This window comes from Nyctereutes procyonoides, unplaced genomic scaffold (assembly GCF_905146905.1).
Source record: "Nyctereutes procyonoides isolate TBG_1078 unplaced genomic scaffold, NYPRO_anot_genome, whole genome shotgun sequence".
NCBI classification, from domain to species: domain Eukaryota; kingdom Metazoa; phylum Chordata; class Mammalia; order Carnivora; family Canidae; genus Nyctereutes; species Nyctereutes procyonoides.
The window spans coordinates 13,843,136-13,865,113 of NW_026575126.1; the positions used below are offsets into that span (position 1 = coordinate 13,843,136).

The window sequence follows — 21,978 nt, forward strand, 5'->3', positions numbered from 1 at the left end:
ATAGCTATCCTAGTGAAAAAATGAGTAAGAAATGGAACTGTGCATTTTTCTTAAAACAGTATCTTTGTAAGTAGGATTGGAAATTCCAGTTTCACATCTACCTCGACAAAAATCTTCTAAGCAATTCATTGCCAGTTGGACATTGGCCATAAGGAGCAAAGATAGCTATAAACCAAATAGCAACCTGCAGGGAATGAGAAGGATATAACTATTCTCTACTCTTTTTTTTTTTTAGCATGTAGGTTCAATACAATGAATTGGGATATACAAAACTTTTGAAAAACTGGCCGACTGCTAAACTGTTAGCAAAAAATAAATGGTTATTATATTTCAATGCCTGAATTTCTGTGTCTTATGATCTCCATATGTGTAGTTTACCATATTTTTTACCAAAAATTTTTACCAAAAATTTTTACCAAAAATTACCAATATTTACTTCTTATAAACATACACAACTCTTCATAAAATACATGTTCACTATTTTAAAAGTTGGAAACAGGAAGAAACAAATATGTAAGAGTATGCAATCCAAAAACAACCAATGAGAACATTTTGATTTATTTTTTCCAGCCATTTTTTAAGTTTACTTTCTACATAATTGTGATCACACTTTAGATAAAATATTTTGTATTTCATTTTTTTTTCTTTTTCTTTTTCTTATCTTAATCTAGGAATTTGATTGTGAAGTCAAAAAAGGTGAACGTTGAAATTTTAGAGATATATTGGGACACCTGGGTGGCACAGCGGTTGAGCGTCTGCCTTTGGCTCAGGGCGTGATCCCGGAGTTCTGGGACCGAGTCCCACATCGGGCTCCCTGCATGGAGCCTGTTTCTCTCTCTGCCTGTGTCTCTGCCTCTCTCTGTGTCTTTTATGAATAAATAAATAAAATACTTTTTTAAAAAAGAAAATTTAAAGATATATAAGGAACACTGACACTTACACAGGAGAAGATAATTCTTTGTACATGTGAGCCAAAGCCACAAGATTACATGATTCAAAAGCACTTGGCAAAGTGAGACACAGAGGCTACATTTCCTGACTTCCAAACTTTCCTTATGATTTCCTTATGAATGTGCTTAAGCAAATCACATACATATAATTTATTAAGATAAATCACTTTACCATCTAAATGAGCTTCCAAGTCTTACCCTTTTCTATATCTTCCCCTATTCTTTTCTCTCAAAACATGACTATCTGCATTAGAATGTATTATAACCCATTCTTACCCCACCAGTTATTTTAATTATAATTTAAGAGCTGACAAGTCTCAAATTAGGCCTATAGTTTGGTTCTCTCGTGAACGCCAGACCTACGCTATACACCCAAATACTTATAGCATAGCTCCATTTGGAGGCTGCTCAGGCATGTCTACCAAGCACACCAGCTTTCTGCAAGCCCTTGGATTTCCTGTCACGGTGAATAATTCCCCATCCACCCAACTGCCCATGCCAAAATTCTTGAGTTTTATCCTTCATTTCTCTCTCCCTTTTCCTCTTCTACAGATCCAACCTGTCAGTATATTACAGCAATATTATCCATGTTATCATAGATATATCTTAAATCTAAGTTCTTATTCTTAGGCTAGCCCTACTGCTATTACTGTAGATAAGGCCATCTTTCTTCCCACATGTGGTTAGACTAGAAAATACCTTCTCCCTTACCCTCACCTCTCCCATCCATCTACATCTACATCCATCTCTCACATTCCTCACACTACAGACCAGATGGCCTTTTTAAGACAAAAATCACATTCCTCCTTTCCTTCTCTTTTTCCAGGCTCTTCCTCCTCATCTCTGAACACCCACCCTTCATAGTCTGTATTTAGCCAAATTGAACATGACTGCTTTCTCCAAACACACCATACCACGAGCCATTTTTCTCTATGGACTTCCACCCCACCCTACCCTTCCCTCAAACTGGCTAATCCTTTATTATTCGTATTTTGCTTCACAAACTCTTTCTTTAAACTTTATCTCCAGCTGGGTTAGATGCCCTTGCTATGCACTGCCATAGCACCCTCAGTGTCTTAGACCATTACACTTACCATCAGGTATTATAATTGCTTATTTTATTTTCTGCCTCCCCACTAGACTGTTGCTTTTGAGAGGTCAAGCACTGTATCTGTTGGTCACTGTTTTTCCAAAACCAGCAAAATGCCTAGAATGCAGTAGAGTTCAAATATTACTTGGTGGCTGGATATATTCACACCTTATGACCTTTAAAGAGATGATTCTTTTATCTTCCTTTCCAGTAAAAACTTTGACAGTTCCCTTATTCTTCCCTTGCCAGGCTTACAACATTTTTCAATTAATTTAACATATAGCAATGCTTATGATCAGTCATTATGTAATTTTTAAAATATGACCACTTTTTGTGCAGTTGGCTATGCACATAACATTGGAGAAGAAAAATAACCAGGCTTTTGACAAAATGGGAAGTAATACTTAATTAACTATAATTTTTACTATAATTAGGAGGTCCAAAAATAGGGTCGGGGTTAACTAAACTTTTAATATGTATAATAAATTGAAGTTTTTTACTCTTATGATAAATTATGATAATAAAGTGTTACAGTTTGACCTTCATAAACCATAAACTTCAGTTATGACTTTCAGCAATGAATATATGGCTGCACAAATGAAATCTCAATGGAAAAATATCTATAGTGCAGCACCTGAGTGGCTCAGTGGTTGAGTGTCTGCCAATGGCTCAGGTTGTGATCCTGGGGTCCTGGGATCAAGTCCCACATCAGGCACCCCACAAGGAGCCTGCTTCTCCCTCTGCCTATATTTCTGCCTCTCTCTGTGTCTCTCATGAGTAAATAAATAAAATCTTTATTAAAAAAGTTCCATTTAATAGATTTTAAAAAGCACACTGAAACTGCCAATTTATGTCTTTAAATTTGGTCAATGTAAATTTACCATCTTTTCTTTTGTGAAAACAAAAATTAATAACTCTACTTTCTGATGGCTCTTGCTTTCTCTTTTTCATATACTTTCTCCCACACCCTACATGTTAAACCATACCTTTATATAAAGCTTGCTCAAATACTCAAATGAGAAGCTGAACACAAACTATCCCTATATTTAATTCCATGACACTTTGTCCTTCTCAATGAGACACTTATTTATATTTCTAAGTAAGTCATTTCTATTCAGGATCACAGCACACTCATATGCACTCTGAAATCCATTTCTATAAGGGCCACTGTATACACGTGTACATGTCATTTCTATACAAGGCCACTACAAACACGTGTGCTTTGAAATCCATCCTTGTGCTCACAGTGCCCTGCTAGAGGAGACATTTTTTTTTCTAATTTTCACAAAGCTGTCTATAAACTAGAAGCAGTCTTGTTTATGTACACAATTCCTGAGTATAAAAACTTAAGAGCTACTTTGATTCACATAATCTTTATACACAATGCATGCTTTAAAAAGTACAAGTTGAACAAATGAATAAAGCCATCTATTCTGTCTGGTATTACTTACCAAATTAGACTCATTAGGTGGAATGTATTTCTCTGTTCCCATTCGCACAAGCCCATCATGGTACAGAAATATTTTCAGTGGATCACACGATGTTACCAGAATGTAAATTCGTAAGTCAAACTTGTAGCCTTCCATTAGGAAAGGCTTTTCAATGTATTCTTGAACAATCAAATGATCCTGAGATGGAAGTTTGTCACCATTTCTTATCAAAGAAATTCTAAGTTTAAAAAAAAAGAGAATTAAAGAATAATTTGATAGGGGGTCAAGATGTTAACAAAATTACAGACAATACTCAAGAGGAAAATGGTGCAGTAGGGAACTCCAAAGTCTGTCCCTCCACAAAAGCAATGAATGAACAGCCAAAAAGTTATCAGAATCAACTTTTTTTGGAAATCTCAAAATTGACCAAAAGCTTGTAACAACCAAGTAACAATCAAAAAAGAAAGAGAGAGAGAGGAAAAATAAAAAGCCAAATCTATGTAAAAGAGCTTTGTGGCATTTTAACTTATTTTGGTCCCATCCCCCAACCTCAACTCAGCAATGGCCTTGAACACAGCCCATGTTCCCAGTACAGGTACTGGTTCTGGAGGGAACAGAATAGACTTTATTCCTGTGGTAGTTTTGTTGTTATTGTTGTTTTACCTGTCTGGTGGCTTCCTGAAGAAACTCAAAGGATTTGCTTTTACCTTGCCTAACTAAGTAGGAACTCTCCTAGTGTTGAGGCAGCTGCTTGGAGGGGTACAGGCATTATTGAAAACATTTAAAGACAAATGAATTAGTTGCTGCTGCCTATGGCAACCAATAAAGGTTGGGGAAAACAATATACTAACGAAAAATATTGAGAAGAAAGATTGAAGTATGAGAATCTTTTGGGGAATAAGAGCTTTGAAAACCTCATATTTTTGGGAATCTAGAATGCCATGTGCATACCCAAGGCTAAGTGCATGCTCAGGAAAGACCTGTAAGTCCCTAAGCTCTTATCTCTGGCCAACCAACAGGCTCTGCACAAGGAGGAAATGAAGACTAAAGCTGAGTTTTAAATTGCCTAGTTAAGTGTTGATGGCATGTTCCAACACACACATATACCCCATCTGCAAAGACTGGGAGTTTTGATTTGGGGAAAGTTTTCTTCATTTGTTTTTGTTGCAAATATTTGAAGAAATCTCTGTCCACTTACTAGCTGAGCACTGACCCAACAGAACAGTAATTTCAGTGCCACACAACAAAAAATACAGACTCCTCAAAATTATTTCAGAAAGATCACTAACCAAATAAGCAACCATAATAAGCAGCAAAAAAAAAAAAAAAAAAACTTGTAGAGGGGGAAATCTGATTTTCAGAGTTGCTACATTATAACATTCAAAATGTCTAGTTTTCAACAAAAAAAATTATGCATCATACAAAGAGAAAAGATAGTATGGCCCATACACAAGAAAATTACCAATTAATAGAAAGACAGACACTGGGCTTACTAGAAAATCAACTATTTAGATCAACTGTTTTAAATTTGTTCAAAGGGACGCCTGGGTGGCACAGTGATAGAGCATCTGCCTTTGGCTCAGGGCGTGATCCCAGAGTCCCAGGACCAAGTCCTGAATCAGGCTCCCCATGGGGAGCCTGCTTCTCCCTCTGCCTATGTCTTTGCCTCTCTCTGTGTGTTTCTCATGAATAAATTAATAAAATCTTTTTAAAAAATAAAATAAATTTGTTCAAAGAATTAAAGGAAACCATATGCAGAGAACTGAAGGAAACCATAAGAATGGTATCTCATGAAATAGAGAATATCAATAGAGATATAGTTGGTTTTTTCTGTTTTTGTTTTTGTTTTTTTAAAGAGTGGAGGGACCCAAACTGAAATTCTGGAGTTAAAAAACATAGTAATTGGGATCCCTGGGTGGTGCAGCGGTTTGGCGCCTGCCTTTGGCCCAGGGCGCGATCCTGGAGACCCAGGATCGAATCCCACGTCGGGCTCCCGGTGTATGGAGCCTGCTTCTCCCTCTGCCTGTGTCTCTGCCTCTCTCTCTCTGTGACTATCATAAATAAATAAAAATTTTAAAAAAATTTAAAAAATAAATAAATAAATAAAAAACATAGTAATTAAATAAAAATTCATTAGAGAGGCTAAACAGAAGATACAGGAAGTCAGGGGGGAAAATCAGGTAACTTGAAGGTAGGTCAATTGAAACTAGTCTCAGGAACAGAAAGAAAAAAGGATGAAGAAAAATGTACAGAGCTTAGTGCTGTGGAACACCATCAAGAATACCAACACACACACATTGGGAATCTCAAAAGGAGAGGAGAGAAAGGGACAGAAAAAAATATTTGAAGAATTAATGGCTGAAAACTTCCCAATTTGATGAAAAATATTAACTACATCTAAATACATCTAGGGCAGCCTGGGTGGCTCGGCGGGTTAGCACCACCTTCAGCCCAGGGCGTGATCCTGGAGATCAGGGATCAAGTCCCACATCAGGCTCCCTGCATGCAGCCTGCTTCTCCCCCTGCCTGTGTCTCTACCTCTTTCTCTCTCTCTCTCTCTCCCTCTTATAAATAAATAAAATCTTAAAAAAAATACATCTAAAGAACTCAGTGAACTCCAAATAGGATAAACTGAAAGAGATCCACAGTAAGGCATATTATAATAAAACTGTCAAAAGCCAAGACAGAGAGAATCTTGAAACCAAGACTAAATCTTCTTATTACACCTAAGGATCCTCAATAAAATAAATATCTAATTTCTCATCAGAAACAATGGAAACCAAAGGCAGTGAGATGATATATACAAGGTGCTGACAGAAAGACAGAGAAAAACAAAAAAAAAAACAAAAAAACGACTGTTAACCAACAATTCCATATCTAGCAAAAGTATTCAAAATTGAAAAAGGAATTAAGACATTCCCATATAAAAACTGGGGGTTTGTTGCTAATATAGTTGGCCTATAAGAAATGCTAAAAAGAATTCTTCTGACTAAAATGAAAGGACACTAGACAGTAACTCAAATCCACATAAAGAAATAAAAAACACTGGTAAAGGTGACTACATAAGTAAATATGAAAGTCACTATTAATGTAGTTTAGATTTATAACTATTCTTTTTTCCTATATTATTTAAAATGCAACTGCATTCAACAATAATATATCTATGTTGATGGGCACACAGTTTATGAAAATGTAATTTGTGACACTCATAATATAAAAAAGGATAGAGCTATATAGAGGCAAAGTGAGGTCTTTTTTGGTTTTGTTTTCATTTTACTATTGAAGCTAAGTTGATATTAATCTAAATAAAACTGTTATAAATCAAAGTGTTAGTTATAATACCAGGGAAACCACTTAAAAAAAAAACCCTCCCATAGAGATCCAAAGGGGGTACATGCAACCTGATGTTTATAGCAGCATTATCAACAATAGCCACTATGGAAAGAGCCCAAGTGTCCACTGACTGATGAATGGATAATGAAGATGTGGTCTACATACACAATGGAATATTACTCAGCCATCAAAAAGAATGAAATCTTGCCATTTGCAGCAACATGGATGGAGCTAGAAATGTATTATGCTAAGCGAAATAAGTCAGTCAGAGAAAGATAAATACCATATGATTTCATTCATGTGTGGAATTTAGGAAACAAAACAGATGAAGGTGTGGGAAGGGAAAAAAAGAGAGAAGGAGAGAGGGGGAAGCTAACAATAAGACTCTTAACAATACAAAATAAACAGGGTTGATGGAGGGACGTGGGTGGGGAATGAACTAACTGGCAATGGTATTAGGGAGGGCACTTGTTATGATGAACAGTGGGTATTATAGGTCAGTGATACGTCAATAAATTCTATTCCTAAAAAAAATAATAAAAATAATAAAAAATTTTTAAAACTCAAAAATATATAGTAAAATAAATGACAAAATTAAAATGGCACACAAGAAAATATCTATTTAATACACAAGAGAGTAGAAAAGGAGGAATTGAGGAATGTTAACTATACTAAGACATAGAAAACAAATAGCAAAATGGCTGAAATCTTTCCTTATCAATAATTACATTGAGTACATTAACTCTCCAACTAAGACAAGCCTTGCAGAATGTATAAAAAAAAACCATGGTCCAATCACACACTGTCTACAAGAGATTCACTTTAGATTCAAAGATTCAAATAAGTTGAAAGTGATCAAATAGAAAAGATACTAAATACTAAAGGTAACCAAAAGAGAACTGGAGTGATTATACTAGTACTAGACAAAACAGACTTTAAGACAAAAATTGTTGTAAGAGAGAAGGAAGAACAATATATAATGATAAAATGATAAATCAAAATGTTAAAATAATATGTTTTTATTAAAAGCAGCCTCAAAAAAGTACATTGTACTTTTAGAAACATTAGAAAGCAAAAGGACATAGGAATATTAAGTTGTATAATCAGCTAACATGTGTTGTGTACTTTAGCTTAAAACGTGTTTTAGTGATATTCAATTCAAATACCGTGGCTCCATAAGAAAAAAGCTTATTCGTAAAGCAAAGATTATTTTGCTTTAAATTTCTAGCTCCTCCAAGTCAATTTAGCTCCACTATAACAACTGAACTTTACCATCCAAGCTTACTCTAAAATTATTATAAATGCAAATTTTGGGTGCTTGGGTGACTCAGTCAATTGAAGTGTCTTCCTTTGGCTCAGGTCATAATTCCAGGGTCCTGGGATCATGTCTTATATTAGGCCCCCTGGTAAGCTGGGAGTCTTCTCCCCCTCCCTCTGCGTCTCCCCACTGCTCATTCTCTCTTTCTCTCCCTCTCCCACTCTCTCTCTCTCAATTTCTCTCTCGAATTAATAAAATCTTTAAAACAAAATAAATGGAAATTTTCTGCTTAAGGAAAAATTAGAAAACATCTTTTTTTCTTTTATTTTATTGTCTCCAATTATCAGTCTTTCAACTGATTTAATTTTTAAATTGAATTCATTAAGCCTGTGGAACAATGTAAAAGGGCTCAACAAATATTTAGTTCAAAAAAAAAGCAACAGAGACCCATTTTATTTTTTTTTCATAATAAACCATGAGTGAAGGCTCATATTTATTCTTTTCCCCCAGTTTTTTTTTTTAAGCTTTTATACATTCTAGGTGAAAAATACCTACCCATGACCCATTGCACCATTAGCTGGTTTTACTATAAAAGTTTTCTGCTTTCTTTTTTTCTTCAATTCTTTCATATAGTTCTGGAACTGTGTATATTCAGCAGGGAATATCCATGTTCGAGGAACAAAGGTATAATCCAAAGGCCGGGACTTGATCATTCTGTAAATTAGAGATAATATGAAAAGTAATTTCTATTCAAACTTTTCTAAACATTCTTCCTCTATGCTGCTGACATTTACTACAGAGATTTTAATTCCCACCATTTCTTCATTTATTGATTCATTCAACAAATGTCTATAAAGCACCTATTTTGTGCTAGACATTATTCTGGACACTGAGGATACATCAGTGAAAAAAACAGACAAGATTCTCTGTTCTCTGTACTAATTCATATATTGATAGATCATTCATTTGAATACATACTTTATTGCTAAGCACTGGGATATTAAGACAAATTAATATGGTTTCTACCATAAGGAATTTATATATAGGCTATTAAATACAATGTGGTTAGTGCAATAAAGACATACGTGGCAATTCAACATATGGAAATAGTCATTAACTCTGCCTATGGGATGAGAAGGTGGGTAACAGAAAATGGTTCACTATCAGGTGCCATTCATATTGCTCCTTTAATAATGATTTTGAGTCCTCTGGGCCACCCATAAGGAACAGCTTTGATCATCTTTTACTCCACTGTTTTTGAAGTTCAACTACTTTTCTGAGAAAACAATGTGAAGCCTCTGAGTATACTAAGTCTTGTTTTGTTTGTTTGAAACACATGTTCAAAACTTTGCAGAAGTAATTCCCTTTCCTCTGAAGTCCATTCTTCCTATAATCCCTGTTACTAAATTGTCCCACCTACACAATCTCCTAAGCCAGAAACCTAGCAGTCATCTTGGACACTTCTTTGATTCTTACATTGCAGCAGTTTTCCATTCCTGTCAATTCTGGTTTTTTCCTACCTTCCATATGTATTTTCTCTTCCCCATTCCCACTATCTCTCCTTTCATTTATCAGATGTTGACAATCACCTCCTTCAGGGCTTCCTCCCTCCTTTCTACCTTCTTTGAATCCATTATCTACAGGCCCACCAAGATTTTGTAAAACATATCTTTTCTTAAACCCATTAAAAAACATGTCATTTCTCTCAGGATAAACAGAAATATTTCCTGAGTAGTTAAAGAGGTTAAAGAATCAATAATTAAATGATTGAATAAAACACAGTAACATGGCATATGCAGCCTGACCTTCATATTTATCTGCAGCATCATCTGAGGCTGAGCCTCCTGACACCTATAAAACCACAGAAACTGCTTAGAAGTTCCTGAAACATGTTGATTTAAGTCTCCATATAGTTTCTCCCATTGTTGTCTTCGCCTACAGTCTCCATGCCTCCTTCTCAGAGGGTGAACTCCTACTATACACTTTTCAATATCAATTTTGCATTTGAATTCTCCAGAAAACCTCTCCTATAAATGATGTCTGTTATTATCTTTGTCACTGCCATACATTGACTCTCCCCTAACATGGTACCATCAAACTGTATTATATGTATCACTCTTTCTCCCTTACTAAAATTTGATTTCTAGGCAGAGACTAGGCCTTATTTATCTTGTTTACTTGCTAGCAGTCTCTATAGTAGACACACAAAAAATATTTGTTGAGCGAGTGGGTGTATAAGCTTTCACAGGATGCATACAAATATTTGATTACACGCCAGTTTGCTAACCTTTCTCTGTTTGAGTTGTCTTTTTTAAAAACCTTCTCAAAGTATCACTCAACTTCCTTAAACTAAAAACAATTTAGTCAACAGAATATAAATCATGAAAAAATTCTGCAGTTCATTTGGTATAATACTTGAGAGCCTTCAAACAGTTTTTCCCATAAAATCAGACTGTTACTCCAAATAGTCTCAGAAATAAATATATGTACATGTATATCCCTGGGTGGAGATATATACATGTGTCTATGTGTACGTGTGTGCACATATGCACCTACTATTGTGCCTGGCACATATTAGATGCTCAATAACATACAGATGCTCAATAACCACTGTATGAATACACACACACACACACACACACACATATACAGTGTATTATGTTGCTAAACTGCGTAAAAAGAAGCCTGAGATTCTGGAGACCAGGATTCTGCTCCAGCTCTGCTATTAACTATTTGTTTGACTTGTGCAAGATACTCATTTCTCTGATTCTCAGTTACCTCCTCTACAAAGCGAAGGAAGACCAGGGAACTTCTAAGACCTGCTATCTCGAAAATTCTATCTCTTCCATCAAAATATTATTTCAAACCAATGTAACCTAGTGAAAGATGCACTATAATATTCAAAACAAACTTTGAAAAGGTCTTCTCTATTATAAGAAAATGAAGATTACTTAGTCATATTTCTTGCTAAGAAATCCTTTCTACAGATCTCCCCCATTCCTGGAAAATGGTTGATCCTCTGGAAAATAAAAAGGTAAACATTAATATTCTCATGGACTTAATGAAAATATTCATTTATACTACAATAGAGTTACATCCATCCTGCGAGTTTAATGGGCTTTTTTTAAGAACGGATTGTTATTAATGTAAAATAGTTAAAATTAAATGACCTCTAATGACTTTATAGAATTAAAGAATCTACAATAAGCAAAGAATAAAACTGCAAATTTTTTAAGAAATCAGACAGTATTTACACAGATATTAAAGTTACAGTTTTCTGTATTGAATAACTGGTAATTCAAGTTCCAAATTATTTCTAGTATTTCAAAGTCACTATATTCATACAGATAAGAATTGTAGAAATATTGACGAAAATAGCCTTGTTTGTTCCCTATTGTATTGTCAATTCTGTATTACACTCTATGCTAACAAACTATACAAAATGTTGACTATCTACAATTCTGTGTATTTGGCTTTTCAGTTTGATGTCTATTTTTTTAATATGTTTGCTTGACATTCTAAAAATAAAAGAATGAAGTCAGATTACACATAGCAAACATTACAAAGTATTTCCACTTCCTGATACCTCTGTGCAATCTATTCCACATCACTTGTAATGCAAAGCACCCGTGTGGGAAAAGTTTTCTCCTATTAATTCTTCCTTAAAGATGGGAAGAGGTTAAAAGATTGGAAGGAGTTCAGGCTTTTATGCAAACAGTAAAACTGGACAGCAAAAAACAGGCTATGAGGCTATGTAGGTAGGTTAGAAATGAAATTTAATGTCAACACATTAAGAATCCTAAGTAAAATTATAATGGAATTCATATAACTCTCCTGAAACCAATAATTGGTCATGATTAATCCCCACCTGGTAATTCTGCAGCTCTGCAATCTTCTCCTGCTGAACCGCAGAATCACACCATATAAGGTTACTTGTTTCATCCTCATCTGGAGTTTTCATAAATCCCATTTCATCTATTACTAAGCGAACTGCAAGTAAATGATGAAATTAAGTGAAAATTAAAATACTTCTGAAATATATTCGTTGTGGAAACATTTTTTGATATATGCAAATTTTATCTCACAGTATTTCATTTGCAAAATATCCATTAGTTATAGCATACCCTTATTTTTAGTAACGACAATTTTTCTAGGGCCAAATTATACTCACAGTAACTGAGAACTGTTTTTAGATTGCACTCAAAATCTTTGGTTTCAACCCTCTGAGATTTAGCGGGTACACAATACTGCTAAAGAGTTCAGTGACTATTCAAGGCACAGTGAAAACATACACACAGCTGAGACAACACCTCTACTCAGGAAAATGTACTTCATGGCTTTTTTTGTGACCTTGGGCTAGGTACAAAAGGGAAAAGGTAAAAATAGTCCCTGATCATTAGACCCATCTTATACTTTCAACCTCCCCAGATCAAATTATTTTTAGCAGTTAAAATCAAGTCAGCTGGGTTAATTCAGGATATGGAATAATGAAGTAGAATTCACAGTAGAGATCTGGAAACTGGCCTCCTATCTGCTTCTAACCCTTTAATCCTATTGAAAAAAAATTATGCACAGAGGAAAGTTTGTTTTTTAGTACAAACTATTTATATGCTCCTCTCTGATTTGGATATCACAATTAACATACTAACATTATTCTTCTAATGAATTTCAAGTTTAGAATAAGGATAAGCAAAATATTTAGGATAAATCTGAGTTCCAACAGAATTCTGAGTCTTAATAGAAAGGTGTAATTATATAGCAGCACTTCAATATTTTTATTTGTAAATGTTTTCCTTTTACTGTGTATCCTATGTATGAGGGGAAATGGTAAAAGGGGATCAATTGTCTAAATTTACTTGGCTCAAATATAAAACTGATAAGCAGACAGACAGCTGTTGGTCTCAAGTCCTAGAGAGTCTTGATTGCTTTTTGGCCGACGAGAAAGAAAGGACTTTTTATGCAACGGTTCTTAGAGCACAAGCACAAAAGAAGAGAATAGTGATTGGAGGTGGATGATCTTGGGGCAGAGGAGGAATGCTGAGCTGAAGTTGCAGTTGTCCATGAGAGGCTTAGGAAAACTTGGGGCTGTTCTGAAGGTCCAGGTGACAAGGTACAAAGCAAGAGTTGGGATAAGGGATGTTCTCTTGTCTGCCCCAGACTACCATGAAGCTTTGATGACTTGAAGGCTCGGGACCTGCTGTGCCACCCAGGCCTAACACGAAGGGCAAGAGCAATAACCACAAAGCCTGGGAGACTCCTTTAACTCACTTGTAAGCAGAAAAAAATAATAAAGCCAGAATAGCTGCTTAAGAGCAGACCTGTTCCTGATTGCAGGGGAGACATTGTTTGGGGCTGCTCAGAAATAACTAAGACGACCTTAAAGAGAGAAATGGAACTGGTGGCAGTTACAGAGGGAGGGAGTATAATGAGCTACTAAAAAGTGGTTATGACTATACACATGAACCAGTGAGGCTGGGACCATTCAGGTTACATAATAGTGGGAAAGATTTATTCTTTCCTTAGATTCACAAAACCAAATCTGTAAGGTTAGTCATATATAAATCCCTTTTATTATGAAATTCAGAGCTTGGAGAACTAAGTTGAACTTCAAAGAAAAAATACAATACCGGGTATTAAAATGTCACTTTTCTCAGGTAAGCTATTTAGTCAAATTTTTATTTGAACTGAAATTTTAGAAATCAATTGGAATCTTTTAAGGATATCATCCTCCACTGCATGGAAAAGAAATCGCTTTAACGCATCAGTTCCAAACAGAAAGCTGATGACAGCTAAAGCCTAACTCTACGCCTTTAAATGCTGATATTTTACGAGCTCTCTTTTAAAAGGGGGTGAAATAATAGCCTCTGTACTGAATTTCTACCAAGCCAAATGCCCTATTGGTAAAATAGTGATAACCATATAAACTATTTTCTCACATTTCCCTTTACATACTTACATATCCCCTTCTCCGATCCTTCTTGTCTCCGTTTAATAAAAATTACCAAAAATACATTCCTCACAATTTGTCCTGTGATCTTTGGCCTTGACCCATAGAGCTTTCAGAGGCTGCTCAGGAATTTTAAAAACAGGAATCCATGAAACTCTCTGAATTTTAGATACAGAAGGTATATTTATGTTTCTCATTTCAAATTTCAATTCATATTTTATTTAAGCAGCATGATACAGTAAAAAGAAAACTGAATTTGGAATCAAATGAATTCGGGTTCAAGTTCCACTTTTGCCATCTGTGTGAACTTGTGTAAGTTGCTCACTGTCACTGGGCTTGTTTCTTTAACTCTACTATAAAGGATGTATAGAGAACTGGGTGTTATAGGCAACTGATAAATCATTGAACACTACATCTGAAACTAAGCATGTTGGCTAATTATATTTAAATTTTAAAAAACCCATGTGGAATTTCATAATATATTAATTATAGAACTACTGAGAGAATGCACTTCATTATTCCACAACACGTCTTCATAAGAAATTTCTCCCAAGACTCAGGAATACAGAAGTCATATCTCCTTTGAATGACCAGTATGATTTTATCTTCTGCATTCTATAACTGATTATTTTTAAATATTTGCTTTGGTTGCCAGGAAGCTCTGAGTCAAATCTATGTCCATCTCCAACTATAGAGACTCTCACGGAATGTATTTTGTATCCTTATCAGCCACAAGATTCGTCTTATTTTGCTCTTTATTTTTCCATGTTTATTTTCTTATGACTATTAGCCACTTCCAATTCACTATTAGAGTGAGGAAAGGCAGGAGAATGGAAGGAAGGGAGTAATGCAGCCTATTTTAGAGGGTTTCTGGAAGAATTAAATGAAGTAATGCATGTGGAAATGTTCGGTCAATGGTTATAAAAACATGACTATTAAAACTACAGCAAAGTATTCTACATGAGGGAAACAGGCAACACCTAGGGCAAAAACAAGGTGTCCTAACTATGGCTTGAGTGTATTTCCATTATATAATTCAAACTGTTAAGAAAGCAGTAAGAAGTAAGCTGTTGTATATCACTAGCTTAAATAAGGGAAAAGCAAGGTAGCACTTCCTCCCTGACACATGGCCAATTCTCCCTTTCCCTCCCCTCCTCTGTATTCTCCCAACAGTCCCTGATCCAAGGACTGAGTCAGAAATTCTCTTAAACCCTGAGCAGGCTCAGCAAGGAGGTAGGAGTCAGTATGAAGAATGCTAAGGCAACTTCAGCCCTGGGAAAGTGAGAGGGAATTGCACTTAGACACTCTCCTGTAGATCAGGTTCCTGATGAACCCCACCGGAATCTTAAAAGTAAGTAAGAGGATAAATTAGCACCACTCATCAGTCACTTTAACCCTGGTCACCTTACTCTTGTTTCTAGAAAACATGCTGCAAATAAATCCTGAATCTTTTGCATCTCACCCTCCCATGCTAACCTGTTTCAAGTCCCTGCCTCTAAGGACCATTTGTTGAAACACAGTATCAGGAACCTCAATTGCAGTGAAATATTCCACTGATTGCTCAAGAACTTTGGTGAATTACTGTAAATGGAAATGAGACTCTTAAAGACTAATAAGGGTAAGAATAATTAACATCTTTGAAGTTCATATGATTTTCCTTAACTCTTTTAATGCAAAATGGCTAAGAGGAAGATTGCCAGTACTTCTGGTATTTGTTAAAGAGTTCTGCAATGGTGGGCAAAAATATCTTTAAAAAAAAAGATTTTTTTTATTATTCATGAGAGACACACAGAGAGAGAGAGGCAGAGAAACAGGCAAAAGGAGAATCAGACTCCATGAAGGGATCCTGATGTGGGACTCGATCCCGGGACTCCAGGATCACACCATGGGCTGAAGGCAGGTGCTAAACTGCTGAGGCACCCAGGGAACCCCCTGGGCAAATGTATCTTAATTTATTTATTTTTTTATTTTTTTTATTTATTTATGATAGAGAGAGAGAGAGAGAGAGAGAGAGAAGCAGAGACACAAGCAGAGGGAGAAGCAGGCTCCATGCACCGGGAGCCTGACATGGGATTCGATCCCGGGTCTCCAGGATCGCGCCCTCGGCCAAAGGCAGGCGCTAAACCGCTGCACCACCCAGGGATCCCAAATGTATCTTAATTTAAAACAATTATTCTTCTTATCTATTCTGTATACAACAGAGAATACATAAAACCGAAATTTCATTAATAAAAAAGCAACAGCATCATCAAAACAATTTCTTAAAACAGAGAGAAATTTTTTTTTTAATGTGTTTTTAATGTTTTTAAGTCAGGTTCTCATTGTTTAATAAAAATCTCAAGTTTTGTACTTTTTATTTTTTTAATTTTGTACTTTTTAAATTTTACATCTAACATTCTAATCTATTTCATGTTTATTTCATACTTGATTTAAAAATGAAGTATTAATCAAAACCACATATATTTAATACTATCCCATTAATAGCTATATCTTTTCATTTACATTGATGTTCTGCTTGATTAATAACATGTTAAATATCTCATAAAAAGGAACATTTAATAGAAGGCTTTTAAAAATCAATTACACAAAAGATAATTATCTCCCTGAATTTCTACATTGTTTTCAACATCAAATCAATTTTTCCAACAATTATGAAAACCTTATGAGATCCTTAGGAGACCTACCAATTTCAAACTTTGTCCCAGCAACATTTGCTGTGATGGTTCCCTTCTTTTTCTTCTTTCTGACTTTCCTTTTCATTGTGCTTTGATAAGGCAATTCTGTATTCAGATCCAGGGGAGAGGGTCCCTGAATAACTTTAAAAGAAATGTAAACCAACCAAACATCATTAAAATAACAAAAATTACATAGCAGAGAACACAAATGCCCCTCCCAAAAAAAAGGTAAAACTATAAATTCTAGTTCTTTGAGTCCTCAATTAATTCTTAGAAAAAATTCTCAGTGATGATCTATAATATATTCATATTTTGTAATGTGATCACATAAATCTACTTACCTCTTTCTTGAGGCAAAGATGGCATTATTGCCTGTGCCTGTTACAATGTGTGCTGTTGTACCAAGCTTTCAGGAAATCTGGAAGGCCTGCATTAGTCTAAGTAGGATATGGCTCCAAATCACTGAAGGTTCCTATCATATTATCTTGATGGAATCCTCAGATTTCAGGACAGTGAGGTTCTGGGATGAGAAAGTACCTGTAGGGATTTTAAACAAAGTCATTTAGAAAAGGACTTTTATGGAATTTTTCTGTTCTTTTTAAAAGTCAAGTGAGGGTAAAGTTAACAAATGTTTGTCAATTTTATTAAACCTTATGAAACATGTCAAGTGATAGTTCCTGGTCCTAAAAAGTGCACAGTCTGGAAGGTTTTATTTAAGTTATACCATATTTACATACAATAAATAACATGCCATACAAAAACAATAATAATAACCACATTCACTACCATCTATTGAACACTTACTATTGCTCACTATTGTAGTCACTTAAGCCACTTAATCTTCCAACAAAACCATGAGGTAGGAGCTTTTATCCCTCTCTTCAGTTAAGTAAATTGATCTCAAGAAGGACAGATCTTTACACAAAGCATGACAAAGTGGAGACTAAAATTAACATCTCTCTGATGTCAATGGCAGTGCCCTTAACTATGAACCCACACAACTTTCAACCCGAGGTCTGAAATTTAGGGGCAGCATTACTTTTAATATGAAACAATGAAGTGTCAAGACAGACATCACATACCAACAGAATACAGAGAAAAGGGATTCCTCATTAAGGAAGAGGGGCAGTGGTTGATGGGGAGGAAGGTGACAACTGCACAAAGCAGACCACATTTGAATTGTGACTTAAAAAATAAAAACAATTTTGAAAGGCAGAAAACAAGGAGTCTTTATTACCATGACCTTATTTGGGCACACACAGGAATGCAATAAACATTTTTTAATGAACTAATTTGATTTGGCTACAACTTAGCATGGCCTACATGACACCTATATTTTCACTCGGTATGTATGAACCTAGGTATTCATGCCCTGACTATACTACACTGCCCAATCTACACTATCAACTTTCTAATTTCTCCCTTCACATTGTAAGAATCTTTGAATTCTTGTAATATGTCTCTAAACACAATGAAAAATTATATAACCTATCATGATAAAGGTATGGTATTAATATCTTTATCAGGAGATTATCAGGTTTATCAGAAATTCAGCTACATAAAATGTGACTCATGTACATCACATCCAATAGTCATTATTAATAATAAGATTCATTATTAAAGGGACGCCTAGGTGGCTAAGTGATTGAGTGTTTGCCTTTGGCTCAGTGCATGATCAAGTCCCGCATCAGGCTCCCTGCATACATCTCTGCCTCTCTCTCTGTGTCCCTCATGAATAAATAAATAAAATCTATAAAAAAAAAAGATTCATTATTAAAGAAAATTTAGAACGTAGTTTGTTCTCAGGTACCAATTAAACTAAAATAATTATCTAGAACAATTCAATATAAAAACTAGGAACTCTTATTTATTATGGACCAACTGTGGGCAGGCACTGTTAAGAATCTAAAATATCTTATGTCGTTAACAAACCTGGAGTTTAGATATCATTTCTGAAATTTTCCAGATACGGAAAATAAGGCTTTCTAAGTTAAATAAATCAAGGTAACAGTTTATAAATAGAAAACCTAGGCTCTGAACCCTGTTCTGTCCGATTGTTCATACTATTCACAAAGCCCCACTATTTTCAGACACTGTGCTAATTAATACACTATAAAGATGTAAAAAACAAAAAACAAAAAAATCTTGGCAACTCAATTGCAGTACAAACTGCAAGATATGGGTGTATTGTGGGAAATCACAATACTTCAGACCAAACAGTGAAATCACAGTGAATATCCCTAGACTGATCTCAGCTCCCAATTCCAAGCTGGAAATAGACTGGATTACCTTTCAGAATAAAAGAAAGGAATGGTCTAAAGTTCAGCGTGATTTCTTTCTGGAAGCTCTGTGATACCTCAGGGAGGTAACTATGTAGGTTTACAAGTCCTTGTCCAACACCTTGTTACCGGAGTAAACAAAGATCCCCTTATGGTAACAGAGTACGTGTTACATTGAAAGTAGGTGACAAAGTCAACAGGAGTGTGAGACAAGGTCTGCCTAACTATACTGACACTACGTTAGTAACCGTCACAGGCTCTAAAAAGAGATTTGTTAATTTCTGACTTAAATAAAGTGCCTAACTACTCTGATTAGTGTAGACCTCAAGACAAGCACTGTTACCTCTTCTCCCACCGCACAGTTATTTAAAGGCCTTAAATTTAGTCTTTTCATACATATGCCTTATTACTTAATTGCACTTATGTGCTGGTGAATAACAGTAAGAGTGCTTTAACAAACTCAAGAACTTCATTCTACCAGTGAATTCTAATCATTTCACTTTATTCTTAGTAAGAGATATGAGACGACAGACTGATCACACCACTCAAATGAGCCGTGGTTACCTACTTTTCAGAAGTACACAGCATGTTTCAGTTACCTCTGAAATACTTGGAGCCAAAGGTTTCTTAACCTCAGCTGCAAAATAAATCACTTAAGGAACTTCTGAAAATCCTGGAAACCAGGTCACACCTTAGGCCCCGGTGGGGCCCAGGTATCAGCCATACTTTAAGTTCTCCACATGACTGTATCATGCAGCCTAGACTAACAAACTCTGTTCTAATGACCCTGAAGCAAATAATAGTTAGTTATACACTTATCAGAAACAAATAAAACAAAGGAAAAAACTTTGGAACCTATATAAAAAGAGGCCAAATATTTAGGTGAAAAGCACCCATTAAATCTTCATTTCTAGTTCAAGTAAACAAATTGGGGGATCGGGGGAGGAATTAGAATATCAGCAGAAATTAAAACAATAAGCAATTTTATTTTGCAAATAAGCCATTTCCAAAAGGAATCAATTTCCCAAAATGCCAAGCAAATGCGAACCTTAAATGTAGAGGCTCCAGTGCTACCATGCAAAAAAATAGATACATAGGACTAAAACAAAACAAAAAAAAAATTCTAATTCCGATACATTTGTGTTGGAGTGCTCTTTCTTCCCCATTCTTCCCTTTGGATTACAACCCATCATGTAAAATCCAAATAAATTTCCACTTTTCCCCTACAGCCTCCTCTGACTGTGACTGAAGAAATTAATTTCTCCCTCTTCTAGTCTATCACAGAGACCATTATTTGTACCTATCATATCACCAACCACAAACTATGAAGGTAAGTGTGTGAAGATGTGGTTTCCTTCTCTCTTGTTCACTTCCCTGCTCCCAGAGCTTAGAATATTTCCTGACATAATGCTAAATAAGCACTTGTTCATGATGCCGGATGAGAGGAACCAGAAGTGGTCACGGAGCTCTGAGAAGCAAATACGTATCATTCACAGATTACTTTCACATTTTTTTATTTTTTTTTAAATTTTTATTTATTATTATTTATGATAGTCACAGAGAGAGAAAGAGAGAGAGGCAGAGACATAGGCAGAGGGAGAAGCAGGCTCCATGCACCGGGAGCCCGACGTGGGATTCGATCCCGGGTCTCCAGGATCGCGCCCTGGGCCAAAGGCAGGCACCAAACCGCTGCGCCACCCAGGGATCCCAACTTTCACATTTTTAATTGAAAAAAGCGAAGTACATAAAAGCTTACATTTGGGTAAAATAACAGAAGCATATGTAGAACACAGGCATAGAGTAGTGGCGGCCTATTGCAGCTGTGGACAGCACATAGAGACTTTTATGTACAACCTTTAGTATCCTATCCGGTGCATGTATTGCCTATTTAAAAAGTAAAATACATGTGATAAAAGTTTGTTTCAACATTACTATGGTAATAACAAAACCCATCAAACTTTGTATTTCATTTATTTTCCTTAAAGATGTATTTATTTATTTGAGAGAGAGAGCATGGGTGCACATCAGCGGGTGTGGGAGGCACAAGGAGAGAAGCAGACTCCCCACTGAGCATGGAGCCCCACATGGGGCTCGATCTCACCACACTGAAATCATGACTTGAGCCCAAATCAAGAGTTGGATGCTCAACTGACTGACACCCAGGCACCCCAAACTTTGTATTTCATTTAGATGAAAGTATAATATGGTAAAAAGGGCACTGAACAAGAGGTCAATTTGAATTCTTATCCTTTATAAGATAGACTTACCAGATAGACAACTTAATTTCTCAACGTGCATAAGGAAGAAATTGGTTTTTCCCAGACTTACAGTCTAAAATGCCAATCAATGAAGAAAGCATTGGTGGCATTTTTGAAACAGGAACACAAGACATCTTTTGTGTAAATCACCTGAGAGAAACTCATACCTTCCCAACAAATCCCAGAAATCCATGCCTTAGTGAATACTATATAGAATAGGTTCTTCGTACATATTGGTGAAATTTTAGCCACCATTGATTACTAAAATGAGTACTGAGTGTTATACAGTATGTTGGCAAATTGAATTTAAATAAAACTTTTTTAAATAAAATAAAATAATCTTTATTAAAGGTCAGTGGAAACCAAAATTGGTGTTAAGGTGAAAATATGTGAAATAATTTAAGTAAAAATTTAATAAAAGCCATTTTTATGGTGAGGAGAGGGAAGGAGAAAGAAATAGAAACTAGTACCTACTATGTACTAGGCATTTTCACATAACTTTGTATTTAGTCCACTCAATAAATGCTCCAGTATGTTTTATTCCAATTTTATATATAGGAAAATTTAGATTTCATGGCTAAGTAACTTGCCCAAAGTTACACCTAATAGGTGACAACGAAGTGGCTTATCTCTAAATTCCATGACATTTCCTACTTTGTATGCTACCTTCAAAATTCAGTCTTTAAATAGGACATATTGAAGATTTCACAAAGAAGCTTAATTTTGCTTGCTCTCATTCCCTTTAAAAGCTAAGGAAT

The 21,978-nt window shown here is 35.5% G+C and overlaps 1 protein-coding gene across 3 annotated transcripts in view; it reads right to left on the reverse strand.

Moving 5' to 3' along the window:
• Positions 1-21,978, reverse strand: part of TTLL7 (tubulin tyrosine ligase like 7) — a 145,332-nt gene that overhangs the window by 80,421 nt on the left and 42,933 nt on the right. For all 3 annotated transcript variants that reach the window (XM_055341163.1, XM_055341164.1, XM_055341165.1), the window contains exons 2-7: positions 17,025-17,220; positions 16,693-16,824; positions 11,930-12,051; positions 11,013-11,080; positions 8,617-8,775; positions 3,492-3,708 (exon numbers count right to left, since the gene is read on the reverse strand). In XM_055341163.1, coding sequence (XP_055197138.1) covers positions 3,492-3,708; positions 8,617-8,775; positions 11,013-11,080; positions 11,930-12,051; positions 16,693-16,824; positions 17,025-17,049 — 723 coding nt within the window. In that variant the 5' untranslated portion in view covers positions 17,050-17,220. The remainder of the gene's footprint in view (positions 1-3,491; positions 3,709-8,616; positions 8,776-11,012; positions 11,081-11,929; positions 12,052-16,692; positions 16,825-17,024; positions 17,221-21,978) is intronic.